The 23,819-nt window shown below is 41.8% G+C and overlaps 2 protein-coding genes across 2 annotated transcripts in view; one reads left to right on the top strand and one right to left on the bottom strand.

The window, feature by feature from the left end:
• cacna2d4b (calcium channel, voltage-dependent, alpha 2/delta subunit 4b) overlaps nucleotides 1-23,819 on the top strand; it is a 33,570-nt gene that overhangs the window by 151 nt on the left and 9,600 nt on the right. The window contains exons 2-28 of the mRNA XM_062546865.1: nucleotides 849-914; nucleotides 2,756-3,174; nucleotides 6,382-6,463; nucleotides 7,581-7,697; nucleotides 8,051-8,110; nucleotides 8,229-8,391; nucleotides 8,771-8,902; nucleotides 9,060-9,120; nucleotides 10,477-10,627; nucleotides 11,086-11,160; nucleotides 12,337-12,426; nucleotides 12,544-12,657; nucleotides 14,469-14,547; nucleotides 14,654-14,787; nucleotides 15,242-15,319; nucleotides 15,409-15,489; nucleotides 15,686-15,760; nucleotides 15,967-16,056; nucleotides 16,252-16,323; nucleotides 16,479-16,540; nucleotides 16,689-16,756; nucleotides 17,450-17,495; nucleotides 17,621-17,718; nucleotides 17,854-17,947; nucleotides 18,047-18,139; nucleotides 18,844-18,974; nucleotides 19,077-19,145. Of these exons, the coding sequence (XP_062402849.1) occupies nucleotides 3,068-3,174; nucleotides 6,382-6,463; nucleotides 7,581-7,697; nucleotides 8,051-8,110; nucleotides 8,229-8,391; nucleotides 8,771-8,902; nucleotides 9,060-9,120; nucleotides 10,477-10,627; nucleotides 11,086-11,160; nucleotides 12,337-12,426; nucleotides 12,544-12,657; nucleotides 14,469-14,547; nucleotides 14,654-14,787; nucleotides 15,242-15,319; nucleotides 15,409-15,489; nucleotides 15,686-15,760; nucleotides 15,967-16,056; nucleotides 16,252-16,323; nucleotides 16,479-16,540; nucleotides 16,689-16,756; nucleotides 17,450-17,495; nucleotides 17,621-17,718; nucleotides 17,854-17,947; nucleotides 18,047-18,139; nucleotides 18,844-18,974; nucleotides 19,077-19,145 (2,422 nt within the window). The 5' untranslated portion in view covers nucleotides 849-914; nucleotides 2,756-3,067. The remainder of the gene's footprint in view (nucleotides 1-848; nucleotides 915-2,755; nucleotides 3,175-6,381; nucleotides 6,464-7,580; nucleotides 7,698-8,050; nucleotides 8,111-8,228; nucleotides 8,392-8,770; nucleotides 8,903-9,059; nucleotides 9,121-10,476; nucleotides 10,628-11,085; nucleotides 11,161-12,336; nucleotides 12,427-12,543; nucleotides 12,658-14,468; nucleotides 14,548-14,653; nucleotides 14,788-15,241; nucleotides 15,320-15,408; nucleotides 15,490-15,685; nucleotides 15,761-15,966; nucleotides 16,057-16,251; nucleotides 16,324-16,478; nucleotides 16,541-16,688; nucleotides 16,757-17,449; nucleotides 17,496-17,620; nucleotides 17,719-17,853; nucleotides 17,948-18,046; nucleotides 18,140-18,843; nucleotides 18,975-19,076; nucleotides 19,146-23,819) is intronic.
• The window catches only part of LOC134094306 (leucine-rich repeat and transmembrane domain-containing protein 2-like), a 3,338-nt gene continuing 1,462 nt past the window's right edge, over nucleotides 21,944-23,819 (bottom strand). The window contains exons 2-3 of the mRNA XM_062547792.1: nucleotides 22,897-23,529; nucleotides 21,944-22,422 (exon numbers count right to left, since the gene is read on the bottom strand). Coding sequence (XP_062403776.1) covers nucleotides 21,944-22,422; nucleotides 22,897-23,529 — 1,112 coding nt within the window. The remainder of the gene's footprint in view (nucleotides 22,423-22,896; nucleotides 23,530-23,819) is intronic.

Here is a 23,819-nt window from a genome sequence, read left to right as displayed (position 1 = left end):
CATGTGTGGAAGAAATGTTGTGAAATATATCTGTTTTAGTACACCGCTTTCTGGACAAAATTGCACATAGTTAGAATCCTTACTCCCCTGGAAAAATGACCTATATCCAGTCTCAATTAGTTTACAATTGTTGGATGTATCCAAAACCTTTCAATGAATATCTGGAGAGAACTCACATCAAATTTGTCACAAACAGCCTATAGGACAAATGTGAAGAAACATATGTGTAGAGAAAATGTAATGCCGCTGACCAATCTTCTGGCTTAGTAAAAAATAATGGCACCATCAGATGGGCTGTTGTGCAAGACCTATTGCATGACTCTTGACCAAACAGTGTGGGATCTGTTGTCGCTTGCTATGCCATCAATGCACTAGGTTTTTTTTTTTTTTAATTCAGTACATATTAGATTTTAAGGGTCATTTGGAATGTGCCTATGAAGCGAGTAATTCACGCTGGGAAGTATTGACTTCTTAAATTGCTTTTGGTGACACATTTTTTGGGGGTGTCTTTAATGAGATTGACAGGAATATGGGAGAGAGAGACCCCCCCACCCACCCCCCAATGTTTTTTCATATCACTTGACAAATCTCTCGCCAGGAAGGTCTGTTGATGGTTGACAACTAATCATTTCATGAAAGAATGACTAATGATGACCAAGATTGAGTTGGTTGGTTGTTCTGTTTTAGGCATGCTGAAATAGTTTTTTTTTTTTTAAGGGTTTTTGCTCAACTCCAATGGGCTCTCTCCAGATACTCTCAAAACATAAATGTGCTTTTAGTGCAAGTAGTGGCATGACTGTCATTGTGCTGCATGAGTCACACTGATGCTTATGCAACTTGTGATACAGGTTTGGAAGAGAACAAGAAGTAGAAACAGAACTGACAAAAAGAGGAAGAAGCACACCAAGCACAAGGTTTGCTTGGACCCCTTGATAATGATAGTTGTTAATATGGAGGGTGAATGAATGTAGTCGATAAGATAAATAATAATTACAGCCTGTAAATGCTGTGGAAATTTGCTGTTTGTATAGCACTATGTTTCACCACAACAAACTAAGTTTTTCTGATGTCATTCTGCATTCCAACCTCCTGCATGATCATAAAGAGGATTTTATGGAGTCTACACACATGCAGGGAACACAATGTTTTTCATACCATGATGGGAGTAGAGTTGCATAGTAAGACCCCTTAGTAAAAATATCTTGGGCCTGCTTGAACCCGGTTGATGGCCGTGTGCATATAATCAATTCAATTCAGCTTTATTTTTTTATAGAATCATAACATAATCATTTTATTCAGCGTTTTTTGTATGGCGTCATAACATAAGGGCACCTTATAGGGCCTCTCACATGGCTGATGTATCAATTCCATGAGACAGGTGTTTTATGCGTCATTTGAAAACGTTTTAGCTAGCGTAATGTGTTAAATCATTTATTTAATAAGGATTAAATAATATAGACATAATGTAATAGTTCTCATGTTTTATAGGTTGTTTAGATTTTAGAGATGTCAAAGGATTCAGACCGTTTTTATTCTGTCCTGTACAGATCTCCCATTGATTTTGTTCTGTCCCATTCAGATCAAACATAACAGAAATTTGCTTATAGGCTATAAGATGCTTGCAGTGCCAGGAATTGAGTGAATATTGCTGAAGTGGGACTTTTGACACAAACAGAAGACTAAACCAATCATTGTACAACTTGAATAGTTAAACAGTACATTTCTGAGTTGAATTCACTTCTCCTATTTGGCCAGTAGATGTCAGATGTTTCAAGTATTTTAGCAGTCCACAGAATCCACACTAGCGGACACACTAGTAACTTAGAGTAGCAAACTTTTTTTCTCACTAGCATAGAAAACAGACAGTTCTTCTCTTCAGTCAAATTGCAGGACATCTCATTTTTTGAGGCTGCCCCCCTGATGAACACCTTGCCATCTCAGACTTGCATGCATTGTCATTTGTAGGTTTTCGTTAGCCTTGCTTGTGTTGCCCACAGCTCAGGCTGGTTGTAGTTCTTTGTACTACTCATGCAGGCTAATGTGAAACGCATCCTTGCAGCTGATGTTTAGTGTGCGTGCTCCCTTTCTGTTGGTCGTTATTCCCAGATGTTAAGCCCTGTGCCTCTTCCTGCAGTGCCAAAGCAGTTGGCCTGACGAGATCTGTTTATGCCAAAGAGGTCTATCAGTACCACTAGATGTCCCAGTCCCATTTGAAACTAGCCTGTGAAGGGGGCTTTATTTCACTTACACTGATTGGATGGACGAATGCCCGTCTCCAGAAATCACTAATAATCCTCTTAGATAGCTCAAAATTCCGACCAATGCCACCGGTAGCCTCTCCTTATTATCCCCTCCCTCCCTGGCTCCCTCGTCAACTCCAGCGTCTCCCCCTCCCTCCCTGGTGTACCCCCTCCCATCTTGATGCCTGCCAAAGTACAAGTGGGAGGAGAGTGTAATCCAAGTGGATTATGCTGTAAATTGGGTGACAGTGGATTGGGCTCTGTGCGGCTGAAGCCCATCAGTTTGTATGTCTAGGCTATTCTATGGCAGTCAGTCTCAACACAGATTTATCAACACGTGGTTCAACGCACCTGCCTGGTCATAGCTCATCCTACGAGCCACAGTGGAAACAGCAACATTCTGCACAGTAGACAGAAGACAGGTTTTCCAGGTGGATTACAAATAAGGAGTATAACTTTTTTTAAATATCTTTTCAAGACCAGCTTGGGGCTTTGGATTTTTTTTTTCATTGCAGATTTGTGTTCCTGTACGTGGAAGAACTGGATCTGCGGTTGAAAATGGTGATCAGAATGAGGGAAGTGGTCTGAGGAATATCTGGCAATGGGATGAGGAGGATCCAGGGCCCAGAATGCATGATAGCTGCTTTTGTCATGGAATACCAACCATGGCAGTTTAAGGGCACGGATGATGGTTTTTGTCATCATGAAAAGACTCCTACTAATGAACGCTGCTCTTTAATGAATCTGTTGTGATATTGTACCATGCACTTTTGAACTCTCATGTACTATTGTATTCTTCACCTCGAGAAGCCTTAGATAAGATAGCTATGGCCAGTGTGCAACATCGAAGGGTTGAAGGATGGCTTTCAGTGTGGATAGTCTCAGCCTGGCTCTGCCTTCTGGTCAATGCACAGATGAAGATACCACCAGAAACGTAAGTACCGGTAGGCTACCAACCTACAACCACCTGCATGTCTAGTTAGCCAGTGATGAAGTAGAGTTGATATCTGAATGTCTGTCTTGACATGAAACATGACCCCTTTAACACCAGTGTTCACTCTCCCAGAGGTTACCAGGGCTGTTAATAGATTCAACTCAATTCATTTATTGATTCCAAATGGGCCAACATTGGCCCTGTTTTGGGTATTTACCATGACAACAAGGGTAAAGAGAAAAGCTGCACCCATTCAGCTTTTGATGTGGTTTGCATGTGGTTTGGATTTGACATAGTAACCTAATAGCACTAAATTCACTAATGAACAGACATTTCAAAATGCATTACCACAGTATGCTTATACTTTTTCTAACATTATACACCACCATTCCACCCAGTAGTCTGTCTTGTTTACCACCACCAGATACTATGCTTTGTTTTGGTGCTTAGCAGAGCTCAGTAGCATATGGAGCCATTTGAGGATGAAGAGCTCATCTCAGACTAACTGGATTCACATAGTGCCGCATGGTTCTTTAACAGTGTAATGCAAATAACATGTCCTTGTTTTGTTTCATTCACATGCTATCAAGTAATCTTTCGACTCCATTTTGGTCGTCAGGCTAGCAAACTTGTTTCCCCACAGATGTGGTTTTAAGGCCTGATTACACAGTGACCCTGATTGCGAGTCCCCTCCCTTTTGAAACCTTTTGAAATTGAACATCATCCAACTGACACCAAAATAGACAGGATAGGAAAAAAAACAGGCACCATCAAGAGATTATTTGGGCTGGAATCTGCGTTCGCTAATAATCCATGCGCATGCAGACTATAATTTGAGAAAATTTTGGATAGGAGGCTGACGGCTTTGCTGTCTGACTGGAATCATGCCGTTTTTAAGTGAACCAGGCCGCTGTCGTAACCCGCTTGACTCTGTTATACTCATTTCTTGAGTGTATTTTTGGGGCTTTGTTGCCTTTTTTTATTCATAGGACAGTGAAGAATGAGACAGGAAACAAGTGGAAGAGAGAGATTGGGTGGGATCGGGGAATGACCGCAGGTCAGACTCGAACCTGGGTCCCCGTGGGCACTTGGGCCCGTTCATAGCATGAACGCTGTAGCCACAGTGCCCCCCTTTATACTCATTTCTGTCAAATTCATCATTTTGGTGTGATGTCCACCAAAGCCATTGAAAAAGACTAGCATACTGCCTAAACTGTTCACATGTATCATCTAGTCTCGTGTGAACTGTTAACATCAATTGAGCTATGTGACAGATCAACAGATCTGACAGATGCTTTCAAAAATGCAGAGAGCACCTGCCCACATGTAGAATATTGATATGACCAGTCGTATATCTTTGCTTTGATTTGATACATGTTCTAATAGTAATAATATTGTTAATAATACTTTTATAGCTCTTTTCAAGACAAATACGCAAATACACTTTACAGTTGTTGACATAGGTACATAACAAACAGGCAATCCATCCATTTAGCATTCATTGGATGGTCTGTCCTATTCCCCCTTGTTGTACCTACATGCTTTGCCATTGCCAACGTGCATTAGTTCCTCTGTTCAGCCTCTGAAGCGGTACTAGGAGAAATGTCAGGTGCTGTCAGCTGATGAAAATTTTTTCCATCAACAGTCACAGGAGATATGCTAGATGAAACATTTTTTTTGTAGGTTATGTTATAAAAGTAATTTTGATCAGATCCCTCTTGGGGTACTCCTGGTGGTGCTGTGACATTTGTCACCAAATTAATTTTGTTTTCAATATTAGAAAAAACTATGTGGCATATGTCTTTTAAGGATATCCCTGCAGTATAGTGACTGGGTGTTTCTATTTGTGTCTCCCTGAGGGTTTTGGTAATCCCTAGGGAGATCCTGATAGTGTCATAATCCAGAATCCTGCCAAGACCTGCTGAGCTCTTCGGGCCACAGACACTAGATACCAAGTATGTTTAAGGCCAGAGACATGCCCTCATAAAGCTTGAGAAAGCGCTTAAAGCCTGCTGTATATCACTTGCAATTGGCAGTGAACTTAAAACTGATGGATCCTGTCCAGAGGTTTTTGTTTGCTTTTTGCAGGGGGTATGTATATAGCCTTCACAGATTGAATCCTAATCCCTTTCTAACTACTCTCTACTCACACTAATTTTCTGTGATTTTTCTATGGCAGCAAAAAATAGTAGCCGCACATTTTCCATAATCTCTGCTCTTTTAACCAAGACCAAAAAGAAATCCCAGGTCATACTGTTCTTCAAGTCTCTTCATTGGTTGCTCATTAGTTTTAGATTTTTTTTAAATTGTATATCAGCTCCTGTTACTGTTGCAATGCTACTGTTTCAGCCTAGCCTTCCACTAACTTTTCTTTTTTGTATATCATTTTAGAACTTTATACATTGTTTTGTTTATTTTACCTTTCTCTTTACCAATCTCTTTATTTCTACCATGTCTTGTTCTTTTCTATGCTGTATTGATGATGGTTTGTTCAGCACTTTTGTTTTGCAATTTTGCAAGAAAGATGTGATTGACTGATTGATTGACACAATTGTATAGTCTAAGGTGAACATCACATACATTACCTTTTAAAAAAAAATCCTCACCTATAAATTGCTCCATGCACTGGCACCTCAGGATCTTACTGATCTTCTCCACGCCTACATCCAATTATGGTCCCTGTGGTCCTCTGACAAGGATCAGCTTGCCACCCCCCGTGGTAGACTGTGGAACCTTTGGGGAAAGAGCATTTTGTTTTGATGCCTCCACCCTATGGAATAACCTACCACTCCACACACATAGTGCCCCTCTCTGGACAAACACACCTCAAAGTACACCTGACCTCACTGAGGCCTTTGGCCTCTAAGCCCTCTACCCTACCGCTCAATGGTGTTTTTTCCCCCAACGGCACCTTCCAGGCAGCCTAAAAGGCACTACCTTTACCCTATTCCTAACCTTAACCCCCTCAACCCTCATCCTACCCCTAAACTGAGGGGAGTAGTGCCTTGAAGGCAGCGCTGCCTGGAAGGCACCATTGAGGGCAAATAATACCAAAGACCTGCCCTACCCCATCTTTTTTGCTAAGCAACCCTGAGTATATTGAAAGGCATAATACACATATTAAACTAAGTTACTGTTGTTATTGTTATCACACGAGCACACCTTGTTTAACTCCATGTTCTTTTTTTCTATCTTTCTTTTCTTTAGGGTTCAGGTGTGGGCCAATATTTTTGCTGATCAAATAACTGCCCTTGCAGCCAAATACTCTGGAGCGCCTCTCTTGCAAAAGGTAAATGGCTTTAGCCTATACGGTATGAACAAGTGCACGGAACAGCATTTCACTATCAACCAGCTGTAATTGAAACAGGATGAAACCAGATGCCCGATCCTTTTCCTTAATACTGAAAGGGCTTCCTGTCCAGATCACCCCCTTTCCCCCCTGATCCCCCAGCCCCTCCATCCCCATTAGACACACGTAGGGATGCTTGTCATTTGTTACAAAACAGGGATTTAGATGTTCTGGTGCTCTGGACACAGAATGAAGTACATGTTGCCCTAAATATTCATGAGAATCTGCTGTGGCACCTGTGAGGTTAGAGGGAGAGTGGGTGTGATTATGTGATTGTGTGTGTGTGTGTGTGTGTGTGTGTGTGTGTGTGTGTGTGTGTGTGTGTGTGTGTGTGTGTGTGTTGTGTGTGTGTGTGTGTGTGTGTGTGTGTGTGTGTGTGTGTGTGTGTGTGTGTGTGTGTGTGTGTGTGTGTGTGTGTGTGTGTGTGTGTGTGTGTGTGTGTGTGTGTTTCATCCTACAGTGGAGCACATTGAAAGGGAAAATACAAACATGTCATTTTTAGATTGCATCTTATTGAAAGCGCTGTCCATTTATCCAGTTGCAGCACACTCTCTTTATTTTGGTGGGATTGGTATAATTTCCCAAAGGGAGAGTATTACCTTCTTGGTTGAGAACAACATGAAGTGGACACCTTACCTTAACAGGATTAGACCAAAGCTGTGGTTAAGAATTTAGCGATCTTTACCTAATGCTTACACAGGTTTTGTGGATTAAGCTTTTTGAATGGATAATCTCTGGGCACTCTGTGGTTTACTGTCACTGAATGTGGGTGTAGTTTTAGCTCTTTAGAAGAATAACGAAAAAAAAGTTTCCTTCATAATATGTCTTTAATATCTCTGAAGGGTTTGCTTCCTCAAACTGTCCTTTTCCTCCCCTTTCATTTCAAAATGATACAACACTGCCATGTGTTTGCTTGAAAATTGTTAGGCGACCTTCACCAATGCCAGACTGGAATGTGCTGTGGATTATATTAAGGATTTGTGTGATCGTATCAGTGTGAATCCTATTAATCATAAACTATGGAAAAATAAGTATCTGAAATTATTTTTCATCACAGAAACTTAAAGATGTGGAGCCCATAGTCAAAATTGAAGATGTGGACGGAAGGGAACTCGTGAAGGAGTTCTCTGATGAGATTGAAAGAATGTTGGGCAGTAAAATGAAATCTGTCAAGGTAAGCTTCCCAGTAACTTTTCTCTCAGACAAGTATTTCATGTGTAGGACTTTGGGTGTCTTTTGAACAGCACATGTGTTGTGTGGTTCATAGAGTTACATCCTGTTTGATTATTTTGTCAGCTGATTCATCAGAATGTGCTGTGAGGAAAAGATACTTTTTGAAACTTTTATGACAGCTCTTGTTAATAATCAAATTATTAACTGGAATGCTGGAATGACTTTTTGCCACAGAACTTTTTTAAAAAATAAGTGGAATCTGAGAAAACAGGGGTATTGTGCTGCAATAGCCAATATAAGTAGTAGCACATTTACTACAGGTACTAACTAGCACACTAAATGTTGTGTCTACAGAGGCTTGCAGATACTGCGGAAGATGCAGATTACTACCATGATTACAATTCAACATTGCAGGTCTGTATTTTGCGAATTTTCATTGCAAAATTATCTTGATGCTAATGTGAATACAGTACTTGTGCGACACAGTCGTTCACTGGTCTTGAACAATAATTGTGACTTGCTTTACCTACAGTTTGATTACTACAATGCCATGCTTATAAACACATTTGACGATGAGGGAAACCCCATCGAACTAGGTGGCGAGTTTGTAGTGGAGGAGAATGAGCATTTCAACAAAATACCTGTCAACACTGCACAGAGTGACATCCAAGTGCCCACAAATGTCTACAATAAAGGTGTGATTATGATAATCTTCTCTTTGTTTTATGTGTCTTACATCAAATTATTTATTTCATACATGAGCCATAAACCATGCACATGAGCCATGTGCTTCAAGTTATTCTGAATAATATCAGCATCTCTATTCACAAGTGATTCATAGACATAGACAGAATATACTGCTCCAGTGACATAGTTTGTCAAAGTTGTGACATTAACTTCAAAAAGTTAAATGTTACAATTTGAAACATTTTAAGTTTAAAAATGTCTCGTTGAGTTCTTGGGAAATATAGTATGATAGTCAGGAATTGTTCAGTTTATCTTGAATGTCATGGCTAACATAATCATAGGGCAGGGTTATGATGCTAGTTCTGCTTTTTCTTGTGTCACCCACAGAGCCTAATATCCTTAATGGTGTGTACATGTCAGAGGCCCTGAACGATGTCTTTGTTAGCAATTTCCAAAAAGATCCCACACTCACATGGCAATACTTCGGGAGTTCTACAGGTTTCTTCAGACTCTATCCAGGTACAGTGATGAGTCCTCTTGAATACCCAGACATTCATTCACAGAACTAGAGGGGATTTTCAGGCTGCAGTACAATCAAAAATGTTTGCGTCTCAATCATGTTTTGTGTGAAATTTGAATGTGACTTATGTAGTCAACCATTGTATTTACTCTGAAGGCATCCAATGGACCCCTGATTCCAACGGTGTGGTGTCGTTTGACTGCAGGAACAGAAACTGGTGAGACTAAGCCCACTGCTTGTACATTATGAAGCCTCTGTGTGACCTGAGGTCACCATGAGAGTGGAAAGAGAGCCTAGTCTGATGCCGGTAACTGAGTTACTGGGCAGGTGCAATGTAGGTAAGCTGTCCACAACAAGTTTACATTTGGCCAAGGATAGTCTGACAGATTATGCGCATGGGTAGCACCCAATTGCCTAGTTATAGCTATAGCAGTACAGTGTTGTCATGATCCTGCAGAAAGACTTTAATCTCATCCTGGAGTGGTTAGCTGCTAAATAGCCAGGTCAGTAGGACCCACATGGGCACCATATGTAGATGTTTGTACTTTTAAGTGATAGTCTGATCAAGTAGCCATGTGCTTGCAGTAATGTTTCAAATAATATAGCAAAGCAGTGATTTATCTTCATATGTGTGTTTTAAATCTGAATTGGTATAAATCAAAGACATGCTAATTATAGTTAGCAGAACAGACTGGAATATATAGATATATGAATATAAATAGTGACTGCTAAATGAATGACCTGAAAAACACAATAAAAAATGTGTATACGTTTTAGTATAGAACGCCCGTTTTTGAAGGCTTTGAAATAGGTGAATGAATGGTTATTCTGGGGCTATTTTATGTGTAGAAATGCAGACAATGCCATTTAGTTTTTCTGGTTGATTCACCACAATCTTTACATTTGCATAACTGACTGCTTATACATGGACATTGAGTATCCCGATTGTTATCAGGTTTTTACGTTTTCTCATTTTTGTTTATGTGCGTACAAAAATGATATGCCAATTTCAGAACACTGGATAAGCCATTATCTAAGTTTTGAGGAATCCAGTTATACTAGCTGGAGCACTCCAGAAGAACTAGGGATACTGTAGCATGAATACACCTTATCCTGGTCACTGACAAAGATTCCAAAGTGTAACATGCAAGATAGATAGCTGATTAGATCCAAAGAAAATAGAGCGGTGTTCTCTAGAATCTTTGGGAAGAATGCAGTAATCAGCAACCTTTGATACCTGTATCTATAATGTATAAAGGGATATTGATAGCCAGTTTCTCTGTGAACATGTAAATATCCTATTCTGAATATGATCAGAATCCAGATAAGCCTCATAATCGTGATATAGAAGTGCATGCAAATGCAGTCACCCTTTGCTCTTTGCACTCTTTACTTTATCGGCTTGTTGTCGATGGGAAAATAGTTGTTTAATAGGATGGGCCCAGAATGATCTTTAGCTCACCCTTGCAATCGCTATCTCATGTTGTTTGACTGTAATGCCACTCACAGTCGTAATGTCCATATCAAAACGAAGGCATGTTTTAATGAGTCTGGTTGCCACTGTCATCGGTAGGTACATTCAAGCCGCCACCTCGCCAAAGGACATCATCATTGTTGTTGATATCAGTGGAAGTATGAAGGGCCTGAAACTGACCATTGCCAAGCACACCATCAACACCATCCTGGACACACTGGGAGAGAACGACTTTGTCAATGTCATTGCTGTAAGGGCCAACACCAACAACTTCACATGCATGGACATTACATGTAAATGTAACAAAAGCAGTTAGCCTTTTTGCTGAGCAGACAAAAAACAGACAGGAAGCATGTGAATTAAACCACAAAAATAAAGTAAATTAGTAAATTTGAAAATGAACGTTGAAATTTGACTATCAAGTTCCCTGATATTCCCTGACTTGATCTAAGAAATGGTCAGATCCATTGTTGTCTTGCCATTTGTGGAATAGACAAAATGACATGATATTTCAAACATGCTTAATTGCAATTCTAAAAAATGTGTACCTATAATTCTTCTCAGGAAGGATATGAACAGTCTATGCAGTAATTTCATTCAATTGTTGCTGATGCTGTTTGTCATGATGAGTATGTCATTGCAGAATAACAAGTATAGGATCTGGCCATTAACGCTGGCACTGATGGTGCTAACTGTTTCTCTCTGCAGTACACTGACTACGTTCGGTACGTGGAGCCCTGTTTCAGAGGCATCCTGGTGCAGGCCGACTTGGACAATCGCGAGGTAAGTCGATTATCCGCTTCGTTTAAGCCCTAGGGACCCTAAGCCAGCGAGACCAAACACCACAGCAGGGCACTCGCACTCTAGAAGGTGCACGCCCTGCTGCCTGGACCATTTCCATCCACGGCCCACGCGGGGAACTCCCAATCCAATACACACACAGCTCTTACATACTGGTGCTGTTGCTGCATGCAGCTAACATGCCATACTTCTCCTCTCCTGGATTCTGATGTTGAAACACTGTACACTGTAGTGAACATTAGTGGTTCAGTCTTCTCAAGTGACTGAAGAAGGCACCATTACAAAGGATGGGTGGAATCACCCACGCGTATGCGAGTATAGACAAGCCATGGTGTATACGTATAGAACCCTGCGTCAGTGTGTACGTATGGTCAGTATCCCAGGATGCATCTGGTGGTGTCTGTGTCTGTGTGTGTGGTCAGCGTGCCGGTGAACCCTTGTGCAGGTCAGTGTGCCACTGTCCGCTCAGCCTTGTGAATGAGGCTTAGTCCAGTCTCCATGGTGGTGCTGATGGGTTTATCTCCAGCCAGAGCTGGTAATGATAGCCTGACCCTAAGCTCAGGAGCATCTGGTCATCACAGATCCTCTAAGGAGACCTCCAGGGACTTCAGCGTCCCTTCTCACTGGCCAGTTGTGGTCCGGGTTGGAAACTGTGTGTATAACATACTGTACATATAGCATATAAAAGCAGCTTTTACAGCACAGCGTGGGCAAATACAGTATATTGCACAAAAATGATTGTCAGCTCGCTCTTGTCAAATCAATCTGCTTTTGCTCACAAGTCTGTTTGTTTTTAGCTGCCTAGCTCGCTAACTCGCCTAACTCTTAAATATTGATACCTTACACAATATAATTCAGCAATAATCTGTAGATTATCGGTTCAAATTATTCATATCGCCCTGTGTTAGCAGGTTGGCTAATTGGGGATATGGTGTACTTTGTGAGTTCTTTTTTAGCTACAGTATCAATCAAGGTGGTTCTGCACCAAAGTCATGGATTTCTGTGCTTGTTGTAGAAACGGTGACACTCAGTTCAATCACAAACTAATTTGGACATGTGTTTAGGAGTGGCCATGTTTACTGACCCCTCACTGAAGACAGATAGTAATTAAGTGTCCAGATTGTCTAATATCGCCCTTTATCCTCCATTTTTTGACAGCATTTCAAACTGCTTGTGAACGAGCTGCACGTGAAGGGCGAGGGGAAAGTAAAGAAGGCCATGAAGGAGTCATTTAAAGTCCTCAACGAGGTCAGTGTCATCTTCACGTACACACACACACACACACACACACGTACGCACAAACCCAGAGAGAGATTCTGCTGCCAACAAAACTGTGATTCCCAGTATGATCCTTCCTCTTTCCAGGCCTCAGCCAATGGCAAGGGCAGCCTCTGTAACCAGGCCATCATGCTGATTACCGATGGGGCCATGGAGGACTTCCAGGACGTGTTTGAGGAGTTCAACTGGCCCGAGAAGAAGGTAAAGCTAAACCAATCATGGCCTATGGCTAATCATACTGATACTGTAAATACATACTGATTAAATGTCAATAACAATAGATTAAGAAAGCCAAGTTCTAACCAGGGTTAAAGATCTGCAGCCTTGCACAAATATACTGAAACAAATGGAAAACAAAACTACCTAATGCAATAACTGTTCTAATTCCATCTGACAGCTTAAATTGCATTAGGCCATTTTATATCACTTGAAACTGAAGGGCTGTGTGCAAATGTACGGAAACAAATATATGGAAAACAACGCTACCTAATGCAATAACTGTGCTAATTACATCTGACAGCTTAAATTGCATTAGACTACTTTACATCACTTGAAACTGAAGGGCCGTGTGGAGAGTGCAGACCTCAGCCTAGGCCGAAGTGTAATTTATAATGTCAGCAAAGCTATAATGTGAAACTTAATGTGAAGATTTTTTTAAATGGTATTTTTTGGGGGGATAGGCAACACTTTTCCATGATTTAATTTTTGTGTAATCACGCTTGCAAACAAACTGACTGACAGACAGACATACGAACTGCACAGAAAGCATAACCTCCTTGGAGGAATACAATTAGCTTGTAATTTGAGAAAGTCATAGTGCATTTCTGTTGATATAGATGGATAGATAGATAGATAGATAGATAGATAGATAGATAGATAGATAGATAGATAGATAGATTGATAGATACGTAAAAAGAGCATCAAGGAATCTAATTCTGTCTGTATGTTTGCTTGATGATGTATGAATATGTCTGTGAGTGAGAGCAATACGAAGCGTACAGTACATCCACCACCAACATACAGTATATGACAGATGGATAAGAGCCCCAGTATCTCACAACTAAAGAATCCTATAGGCTTACAGTGTTGGAATCCAGCAGATCCACTTTATGTCATATGAATCAATTTGTATCTTGATAAAGGCAAAGTATAAACCGTTATTATCTACTGATTTAGGTAGCTGTCACCCAACTGTGCCTTTTCAATGTAGTGGGTGAGGATTATGTTGCAAGTGAACGATGGTGGCTCTATCCTCAAAATTTGTTCATCCAAGTAGGACGTCTGTGATGAAAATGGAAACGTTCTGTACATCTCTCCTATGCACAAGATCGCCGACCGTTTTTCCAGACTATTTAGCCCATCCATAAGGCTCTAATTTGAAGGATGGCATTTTATCCACTGGAGACGCCCGGCAGCTTAAAAAGATTTAAGCCTCATGTTTATCTCCTGCAAGTGCCATATCTTTCATGTTCAGTTCAAATCTAGAATGTGCATGTACAGTGAAGAGAAGGCTTATGTGTCTCTCAAGAGTGAAAGCACTTATCAGTGACAGGTTGACATTAGACGTCCTTAACATTGCACTCTCCCTTTTGATGGTGGTTCAGTGTGTAGTCCTATATGATTTCTAGGGAAACCGCACACTGAGGAAGGCTATGTGGCCTAAACGTCTGTTTAGAATCCTTGCTGCCAAAGAAAAAAAGACAATAAAACACAGGAAATAACTTTTAACAGGAACTGGCCTTTTGTCATTTTTGAAAACCTAGCTCACAGTGGAACAAATGCTCTATTCTGTAGGACTGCGTTCTTTACCCTCTCTTTAGCCCGAGCTTCTGTGACAAGCCCTGTAAATGTCCTCTATTAATGTCTTCTGGGTCTTGTCTCAACCTCTAGTACAAAGACATTCCATTGCACAGATTTACTTTGAAAACTCTCACATGTCATCTTAACAGCATGGGACTTTTCCAAATTTTTCCCAACAGCAGAACTTTGATATTCAGCTTTTTTCATTCCAGGTCCGCGTCTTTACGTACCTTATAGGACGTGATATGACTTTTTCTGAAAATGTCAAATGGATTGCTTGCAACAACAAAGGTGAAGTGATATCAGCCAATGAGTTATTGATTTCAGTGTTTATACATCTGTTGTGTAGTAAGATTTCGACATTTTTAGTTAATTCTTTTGCGTTTCTATTTTGCAGGTTACTACACCCACATCAACACACTAGCAGATGTGCAAGAGAACGTTATGGAATACTTACATGTGCTGAGTCGACCTATGGTCATAGACCATGACCATGACATCATCTGGACAGAGGCGTACATGGACACTGTGGTAAGCAGACTCAACGATTATTATTGTTTAAGAGGTGGTTACTTGCCACATGGCCTCAGTCTCTGACTCGGTTTTCTCATTCTGTGTTTCTTATTTCATTGTAAACGTTTCATTGCTCACGTCATGTGCTTTGTCCTGTGCCCGTTTCTCCTATTTACAGCTCCCTAACACAAAGGAGGTAAAGTGTAGTCAGGCTCCCATAGTGATGTAGCGTCATTAGGTCGTCTAACAGCCCTGCAGGAGCAGACTCATAGACTTTTAGTTGTGCAGTGCCCTCTAGTGTCAGATTTCTGTAAATACAGTAGCTCTCCATCGAGGCCCTGTTGTAGAGGATCACGGTTGTGACCACTCCAGTCTCTAATTAGACTGACCTTTTAGTTGAGGTCATTTTGTTTAGCCGTTTGTTTCACAGTGTCTGGGTAATATAGATGCTAACCAAATGTCTCTCTCTTAGCTATTCAACACAATGGCTCACAGTTTGCTGTTAATGACATCTGTGGCCATGCCAGTGTTCAGCAAGAAGAAGGAGACGGTCAGTATAGTGGTTATGTTGATGGGTTTGATACTGGACCCTTGGTGGGAGTTTTATTGCAACCTCTTTATGGGTCTGTTTTCCTCCAGCTGTCGCATGGAATTCTCCTGGGTGTGGTGGGGACTGACATTCCCCTAGTAGAAGTGATGAAGTTGGCACCCCGATACAAGGTCAGCTTTGTTAAACCGTGCGTGCTACAGTTTTGTGAATTTTGTGGACTCCAATACTTTATGTATAATAGACTAAAGGTGGGTGGGGGTGCTTAAAAGTGTGTTCAGTGTGTAGCAGTGTTAAATACTGTACATTATTGTGGTTGTCATGTTGCATTCGCTTCATATTTGCATGTTGTCCTTGCTGCTGCTGTAGCTGGGAGCTCATGGCTATGCCTTCCTCATCACTAACAACGGCTACATCTTGGCACACCCAGACCTACGGCCTTTGGTAAGCATATCCCTGTAGCTTCATATGTATGCATGTGTTAACACAATGTGTTCTGTGTACGTGCTAACTTAATGCCAGGATTATATTTTGCTCTGAAAACTCTTGCTTTGTGAGCACTACAGATGTGGTCTCTGTTCTACCTACACACATTGAGCGCTCTTTCTTCTCACCTGTGGTGTGTCTGTGGTAAACCCTCTGACCCACAGTATAAAGATGAGAAGAAGAAGCTGAAGCCCAAACCCAACTACAACAGCGTAGACCTGTCTGAGGCCGAGTGGGAGGACACTGAGGAAAATGTAAGACTCAACACACACACACACACACACACACACACACACACACACACACACACACACACACACACATTCACATGGACTTAGTCATACTCACACATACAGACACATTCAGGAACAGGGAGACACGCATGTACTCAATCTATATAGATATCCTCTCACACTTGACAATGGTGTTTGTGTGTGTTACCTGCGCAGCTGAGAACCGCCATGGTGAAAGGAGAGACCGGCACTCTGACGTTAGATGTGCGAGCGTCTGTGGACAAAGGAGTAAGTCGACCCTGCTCTGAGTGTTCTAAAAAGGAATTTCCTTTTAAGCCATTCACATGGATCTAGTATATCAGGAGACATCTGTTACAATATGAGCTAAAACACCTGCTGCGTAGCTTACAGTAATTTATGCTGGTGTATTTGTCTTTCCATAGAAACGGCCCTTGTTCCTGAAAAATGATTATTTCTACACAGTCATTGATGATACTCCCTTCAGGTATTATGTGACCTGTTTACTATGTTTTAACACCTCTGTGACTAAACACTACACATAAATGTAGCCCTTTCCTGGTACTGTCATGCCACGTGTTTTATGTCATTAAATATATAAAATAAAATTCACAAAATTATCATTGTCCTTCCAGTTTTGGAATGGTGCTCACTCGTGGCCATGGCGAGTATATATTCTATGGGAATGTGTCTGTGGAGGAAGGTAATAGCATCTTTGTATTCATCTTGCATACATGTATATAGTTTTTAATCACATGAAGCTGCCCTGTTGTACCATGCTTTTTTTAAACGCATTACGCTGTGTTGGTTTTTGTTAGTACTGTACCAATAGTATCATTATTCCTCTCTTTCTTTGGTCAAAATCTGTGGGGAGCTAAATCTGTAAGATGCACTGACACCAAATAACCTCATGCTCATGATGCTCATGATGCTCATGAGCTATTAAATGTAGTGTAATTACACCTATTTGCCACTATGAGTCGCTATAATCATTGCATTTAGAATTGTATACCACAAGACACATACGGTGCAGCCATATGCTTTTTTGTGTCATCCCTTGGATATGGATTCCTTGGATTCCTTGAGAATACACTGGAGTAATTTCCATCAATCTCCCATTCCACTGTCAGAATTTCATGGATAGGAAGTGCATTGATAGATGGGTGCATTGGTTTGCCATAAGCTTTACTACATTGCTTGGACACCAGTGATTGCCTCTTATCTTTTAGTTGTGTATTTTATTTGTTTATTGTATTTATGTTTATTATCTGTCATATCTGTGTATACAGTACCTACCTACTGGTACACAAATATGGATAAAGATGAGGAAAGGCTAAGGAAACCCTAAGGAAATTCAGTATGTCTCAGTATGTCTAACAGTGGCACTTTCCTTTAGGATTGCATGATCTTAACCAGCCAGACATTTCCATCGCAGAAGACTGGTAAGCTTTCATGTTCCCATGTCACTAAGTGACATGACAGCCTTTTTCTGAGTTTCCTGCTTCTTCGTCTGTTTTCAGAGACACCTGTGTGGCGCTAACTGCTCTGTGTGTTTGGTCCTCTCCAGGACGTACTGTGAGACCGACATTGACCCTGACCATCGCAAGCTCACTCAGATGCAGGCTGTCTTCAAATATCTCACAGGGAAGGACCCTGACCTGGAGTGTAAGTGTGTAAAAATCCCTTATCTCGATGCTTTGGGCCATGATGCGTTGGAGTCGGAGACATTGATTGGAGTTCTTGCAGATGGCAGATATATTTGCATACAGATGTCTCACAGACATATTTCTGCCATTTCAGGCGATGAGGTGCTGCTACAGCAGCTGCTGTTTGACGCCGTGGTGACTGCTCCCATGGAGGCTTACTGGACTGCCATGATGATGGATGCCGCAGGGTAAGAGAGGCTTTTATGTCAGGTGTCATGACATGTGCTGTACACCAGTGAGATCATCCAAACCCAACATCCCACATATTCCTTCGTCTGTCTTCCCAGAATTGATCCAGGAATTGAGACTGCCTTCCTGGGGACCCGGTCTGGACTGCTGCGAGTCACCAGATATGCAGGCAGTGAACGGCGGGTGGCGAAGTAAGTGACACTGACTTAGAACAAGTGGAAATGGACTAATCACACATGGAAACCTTTGCAATAGTGTCAGTACATGAGGTTTATAGACGGCATACACACTCATAATTTATTATCATGACGTTTATTACATTTAAAGCAACACTATACAACAATGTGATGCTTTTAAGGTATGGTTTGAGATGGTAACTAGTAATACCAAACTGATTTTATTGGTATTATTTTGACACTCCATTTGATGGCATATGGTCATGTGAAACACAGATGAACATGTTGCACCCCAAAATATGTATCGCTCTGTGGTCTGGATTGCCTCAAAAAATGTGAAAGTTAGTTTTAAACCAAAACTCTTTACCGTTGCTTTAATTTGGCAGTTTCTTTTTATGCTAAGTGACTTACAGACCAATCGGGTATAGTTTCTTCAATTTGCAACAGCACAATGCAATCATTTTATACAGTAATTTCCCACATGTAAGCCGCATTGTGTATAAGCCGCAGGACAGTGTTTTATGCAAGTTAAAAACTAACACAACTAGCTGAAGAAATTTTGCAAAATCAATGTACAAACCGTGGCTAATAGTCGGGAATTTACGATATATTTGAATTGTACTTCTTCATTATGGTCAGGCTCTCAAGGCTTCACTTAGTCGGTCAGCACCTCAGGAATCTAGATGTGCACTGATCATTCTCTCTCTGTAATCCCACAGGAAATTCCTCACTGAATCAGACAAGAAGAACCTCTTCACTGTGGACCACTTCCCTGTGTGGTATCGGATAGCAGCCGAGAATCCCCCGGGGAAGTTCCTCTTCTACATGCCCCAGGGAGAGGACAGCAAAGGTACGCCCCCGTCACCGTAGTGGGCTAAACAGTATGTCTGTGTGGTTGATTGCCATCTAGTGAAGATAGCCTAAGTTGAATTTCTCCCCCTTTGCCACATAGGTGCAAAGTATGTCATTGCTGTTACGGGTGTAACGGTGACATCTGGACCACGGACAGCGTTGGCTGGAGGTGAGTACCTGCCTTATGTAGTTCTACTCCTCTTTGGGTAACATCTAGTTCTTCATATTCATCTAAGTCCATTATAATCAGTCATCGTGCCACATTGTCAGTTCTTCATTGTCAGTTACATTGTCAGTGATTCTTTAAATGAGATGCGTATAGAAAAACAGACAAATAGCTAGCTGTGATGTTTATTGTGATTGTGTTGAAAGCGTTTCGTGTATGGCATGGTCTGGTGTATGTTATGGGAATCTTACTAGAGTATGAAGGAGACAGCTGGTGATCAATGAAATGTTGAGTAATTATACTGTACATGTACAGTACATGTATGTGATACTGATTTAAAAAAGCTTTGTTTGCTATCATGTGAATAATGCGAAGATTACATGACCATTCGAAAACAGGGGAAAGTAGCAAAAGCCTGAATTTCTAAATATTATTCATTTATTTGTATACAATCTCAATACAAAACTGAGATTTGACCTTGAAAACAAGTTTCATGACCTTTAACAACTCTGAGACAGAAATAGTGATTCACATGAAAGAAACACACATCCCAAACAAAGACAGGGGAATTCTATCATAATTTTTCACTGTTTCAATGTTCTGTACATCCCTGACATCTCAATTGTCAATTAATGCATGCATCTTTTTGATGCATTTACTAAAAAGGAAGACCAACAACAACTTTTCAGATGAATACACAAAAACTATGAACAAAAACAAACAAACAATTAAATGCTCAATGATGTCATGTGCGTGTAATAATTGTAGACATACTGTATATAAACAAACAGATTTTATACTTTAAGATACAATGAAATGTTTACACTGGTGGTTTGATAATGCAACTGATGATCAATTGTATTATTTATGTTTCATTTTTATAAAGATCATTGGTTTCTATTTTCAGCCTCCAAAGTTATAGACTGCATACAGGCTACTGCTTGTGCTAACACGCAAATATATCTATTTACCTATCGCCTCTGCCAGTGCCTATTTATCTAATCACACACACAGCCCAGTATTGCGTCTGTGGACTCTCGTCATGTAGGTTAATTTTTCTACCTGGCCAACATTTGACAGGTCAGTAAGTGTTAACTACACTTTTGTAAATGCTGTGCTGACATTGCTGGAAGTTTACATAGCTTAGGCCAGTGTTTCTTAACTGCTGGGTCAGGATCCAAAAGTGGGTTGCGGAACCATTGTGGGTGAGTCGCGGAACTTGTGGTCAAAAATGAATTAAGAATCGGGTCCAGTGTGTGGTGTGCATTACATTGCTGGTACATCAGAACCATCAGAACTAAAATGCCACATAGAAACAAGGCACCCCTGTCAAAGTCAAACCTGTCGAGTACTTTGACAAGTGACATAAAGAGTTGAAGACTTCACAAATGTAACCATCTGCATGTTCCAATTTAAACAAGTAGGCTTTTGCGTGTCTTACCATGTAGGCTAGCTCACCTTATCCGTTAGGTTGAACACTAAAAAATATATTTATGGGTCGCGACTTTATGAACATGGGAAGTTGTGGGTTCCAAAGCCAGGCCAACTTCTAGCAAATGAAACATTGCGCGTTCCACTTTTGATTAAATAGCCTAATTCCTGAACGTTTTTTGTTGAGAGCTGATTATGCAACTCTATTTGATAGAGGACAGATTTAGGTTGTTGCTAGTGACAAAATTTTAGCTTTTAGTGTGATTATGATCTGTTTGTAAATTACGTGTAATTAAAAAGTGTTTCAATCGTCCTGGCTGTCACTAAAGACAATAGGCAATAGTTTAGATTAAGGGTAGTCTTTAATCGGTGATTCATTCAGTGCTGTTTTCTAAAAAAAAATATTTAAAACATTTAATTGAGAAGTGTTTGCTGATTTGTTTTTGGATGATTTTGTTAAACACTTTGCCAGCTCAGACACAAAAAATGCTGTCAAATTATTTTGACAGCTACAAAAACAGATGCCGTAAGTTACTGTGGGGAAAAATTCAATAGAATAGAATAAAATTTATTTTAATGTCCCCATTTGTTTTAGCACAACATAGCCCAGTGATTGACAACTTAGATAATTAACTTTAATATGTTTGTATATTTTGTATTTGCATTTTATCCAAATACAAAGACATTTGATGTTAGAGTATGGTCTTTGTCCATCTTTGTCCTTCAATTTATGAGTATGGTGTTTGGTGCATGGTTTTACAAATGCATGTGTGCTAATTTAATGGTTTCTGTTTATCTAGATGCCACCCTTGAATTAATCAGTGCCCCACTAGGGCCACCCTTGTTAAAAACGTCTAGAATCACCACTGCACATTTTGACACATTGGGACGGAAAACTTGGTTCATTTTAGGTTCACTCCCCACTACATGGTACCATATCAGGGTCACTCACCATCATACAATTCCAGAAGTCCTATATCGATCGTTCTTTTAATGGGCAAATGAAAACAGCGTGCCATTCTCCCTTCTTCTTTACAATAATTCGAACAGTAGTTTGCCATTGCATCATAAAATATCATTTGTCCTAAACATCTCTTCTCAGACAATTCTTCTTTACAATAATTTGAACAGTAGTTTGCCATTGCATCATAAAATATCCTTTGTCCTAAACATCTCTTCTCAGACAACAGTTCTTGTATCTGGTGTTCACTTATTTCAATCAGGACATTAAGACGAAGGACAATAGCAGGTGAGGACAAAAGGTGTAAAAACACCTACTTCTGTTAGAGAGGAAAGGGTGGTGGGTACAGCTCCTTTTTAAGAGGGTTGGCAAAAAAAAACAGTGGAGATGACGATGTAAATCCAAGCAGTCAGACACACACCTCTCGTGACAACACCACCTCAACAGTGGGCGTGGGCACCTCCGTCTCCCGCGCCACGTCGGGCAAGAGCTCGCTCTTCTCCTCCTGCTCCGGGTCCTTCTCCTCGCCGCCGTCCGCGGGCGGCTTGTGCGCCTTGCCCTTCTTCTCCCTCTGGTACTTGGCGGCCAGCGAGGCGTAGACGCAGCCGTAGGTGGCGGCCACCACCATCATGACGCACACCACGCCGCACACCACGCCCGCCACCACCACCGTGGCCGCCGCCCGCCGCACGCTCACCGCCCGGTAGCGCTGGCGCACGCAGTCGCCGGCCCCGTCGTCGCCCCCCGGCTCCTGGCCATCTGCGGCCCTGGAGCAGGGCAGGGAGCTGTCGCGCGTGCAGTGGCTGAACATTTCGGCGGGGACTGCCCGTATGTCTCGGCCCCAGAGCTCTTTGGGCAGACTGCACTCCAGAGCGTCCACCTGTCCCCCTGTGCATTCATGGAGCAAATTCTTAGTCAGCAGAGTTATTTAAAGCTTTTCAGTTAACAGCTAAGTCAAGACCTTACAATGAACTTCACATCCAGTGGTCTGTTCTAAGCTGTCCTGCGTCTGTTAAATAGTGACATAGAAAGTGAATTATCTCTATTTAGCAAGTAATCTCTCAGTTTAGCAACCTTTTGAAATTAACTATGCATCCTGAGATTGCAGGCATGTATTTGACCTTGTATATTGCACTGCTTCAAAGAGCAGGTAAAATCAACATTAGACTCTTTTACATCAGTACCTATAGTGTATGGTCTATATGCATGGGTTTCATCAGGTCCCTCAACAGGTGTATAAAATCAAGCACCTTGATTATGAATGCAGACTGCATGGTGCCTGATTAATACACCTGTGGAAAGGGACCTGATGAAACCCATGAACATGTTTATGTTATATGCAGTCCATTGTCCCTGACTCACCCCTGTAGAGCATCCACTCCAGCCAGTGCTTGAACTCCACCAGGGTGCAGTCGCACTCCCAGGGGTTGCCCACCAGCAGGAGGCTCTGCAGCTCCGCCAGGGGCTCAAACTGGGCCCGCTGCACGCTGCGCAGGCCGTTGGCGGCCAGCGAGAGCCAGGTCAGCTCCTGGAGCCCTCCCAGCAGCCCCCGGGGCAGCGCGGTCAGTCTGTTGAGGGACAGGTCCAGGCGCCGTAGCTGCGTCAGGCCCTGGAAGAGGTCAGCGCCGAGAGCGCGCAGGCTGGTGTCGCTCAGGACCAGCTCGGTCAGTCTCCCCAGCTCGCCGAAGATGCCCACTGGCAAGCTGAGCACGGGGTTGCTGGAGAGGTCCAGCCGCTCGAGCCGGCTTAGATTAGCGAAGGCCCTGACGTGCAGCACGGAGATGTTGTTGCTGGAGAGGTCGAGGCTCTGCAGGCTGGCTATGCTGGAGAAGACCCCCGGCTCCAGAGCGCTGAGGTTGTTTCTTGAGAGCTGGAGGACGCAGATGTCTCGGGGCAGCTGATCCATCATGTAGCGCAGGGAGGCGATGCCCTGGTCATTGCACACGGCGTCCGTGCCCGCACAGACACATGTACCGGGGCAGCCTCCGGCCAGCGCTAATGTCCCCAGTAGGCAAAACAGAGACGCACATACTGCAAGAGCTAGGACGGAGAAAGAAGTATTTTAATGTCTGTGAAGCAATGATCTTTAGATATTAGAAACAAAAATCTCATACCTCTGTATTCCATTAGTTAAACAAACACTCATAATATTTTGTACTGTTAATCTATTTGAAATGGTAAGACTTGTTGTAAATGTAGACCTAGAGAAAAGAACAGCAGTGTGTCAAGACTTACACAGTCGGCCCATTCTGCTCCCGGTCACCCTAGTGAGGTACCGCGTGTCT

This window comes from Sardina pilchardus, chromosome 10 (genome assembly GCF_963854185.1).
Source record: "Sardina pilchardus chromosome 10, fSarPil1.1, whole genome shotgun sequence".
Taxonomy (NCBI): domain Eukaryota; kingdom Metazoa; phylum Chordata; class Actinopteri; order Clupeiformes; family Clupeidae; genus Sardina; species Sardina pilchardus.
This window is presented reverse-complemented; position numbering and strand designations above follow the sequence as displayed.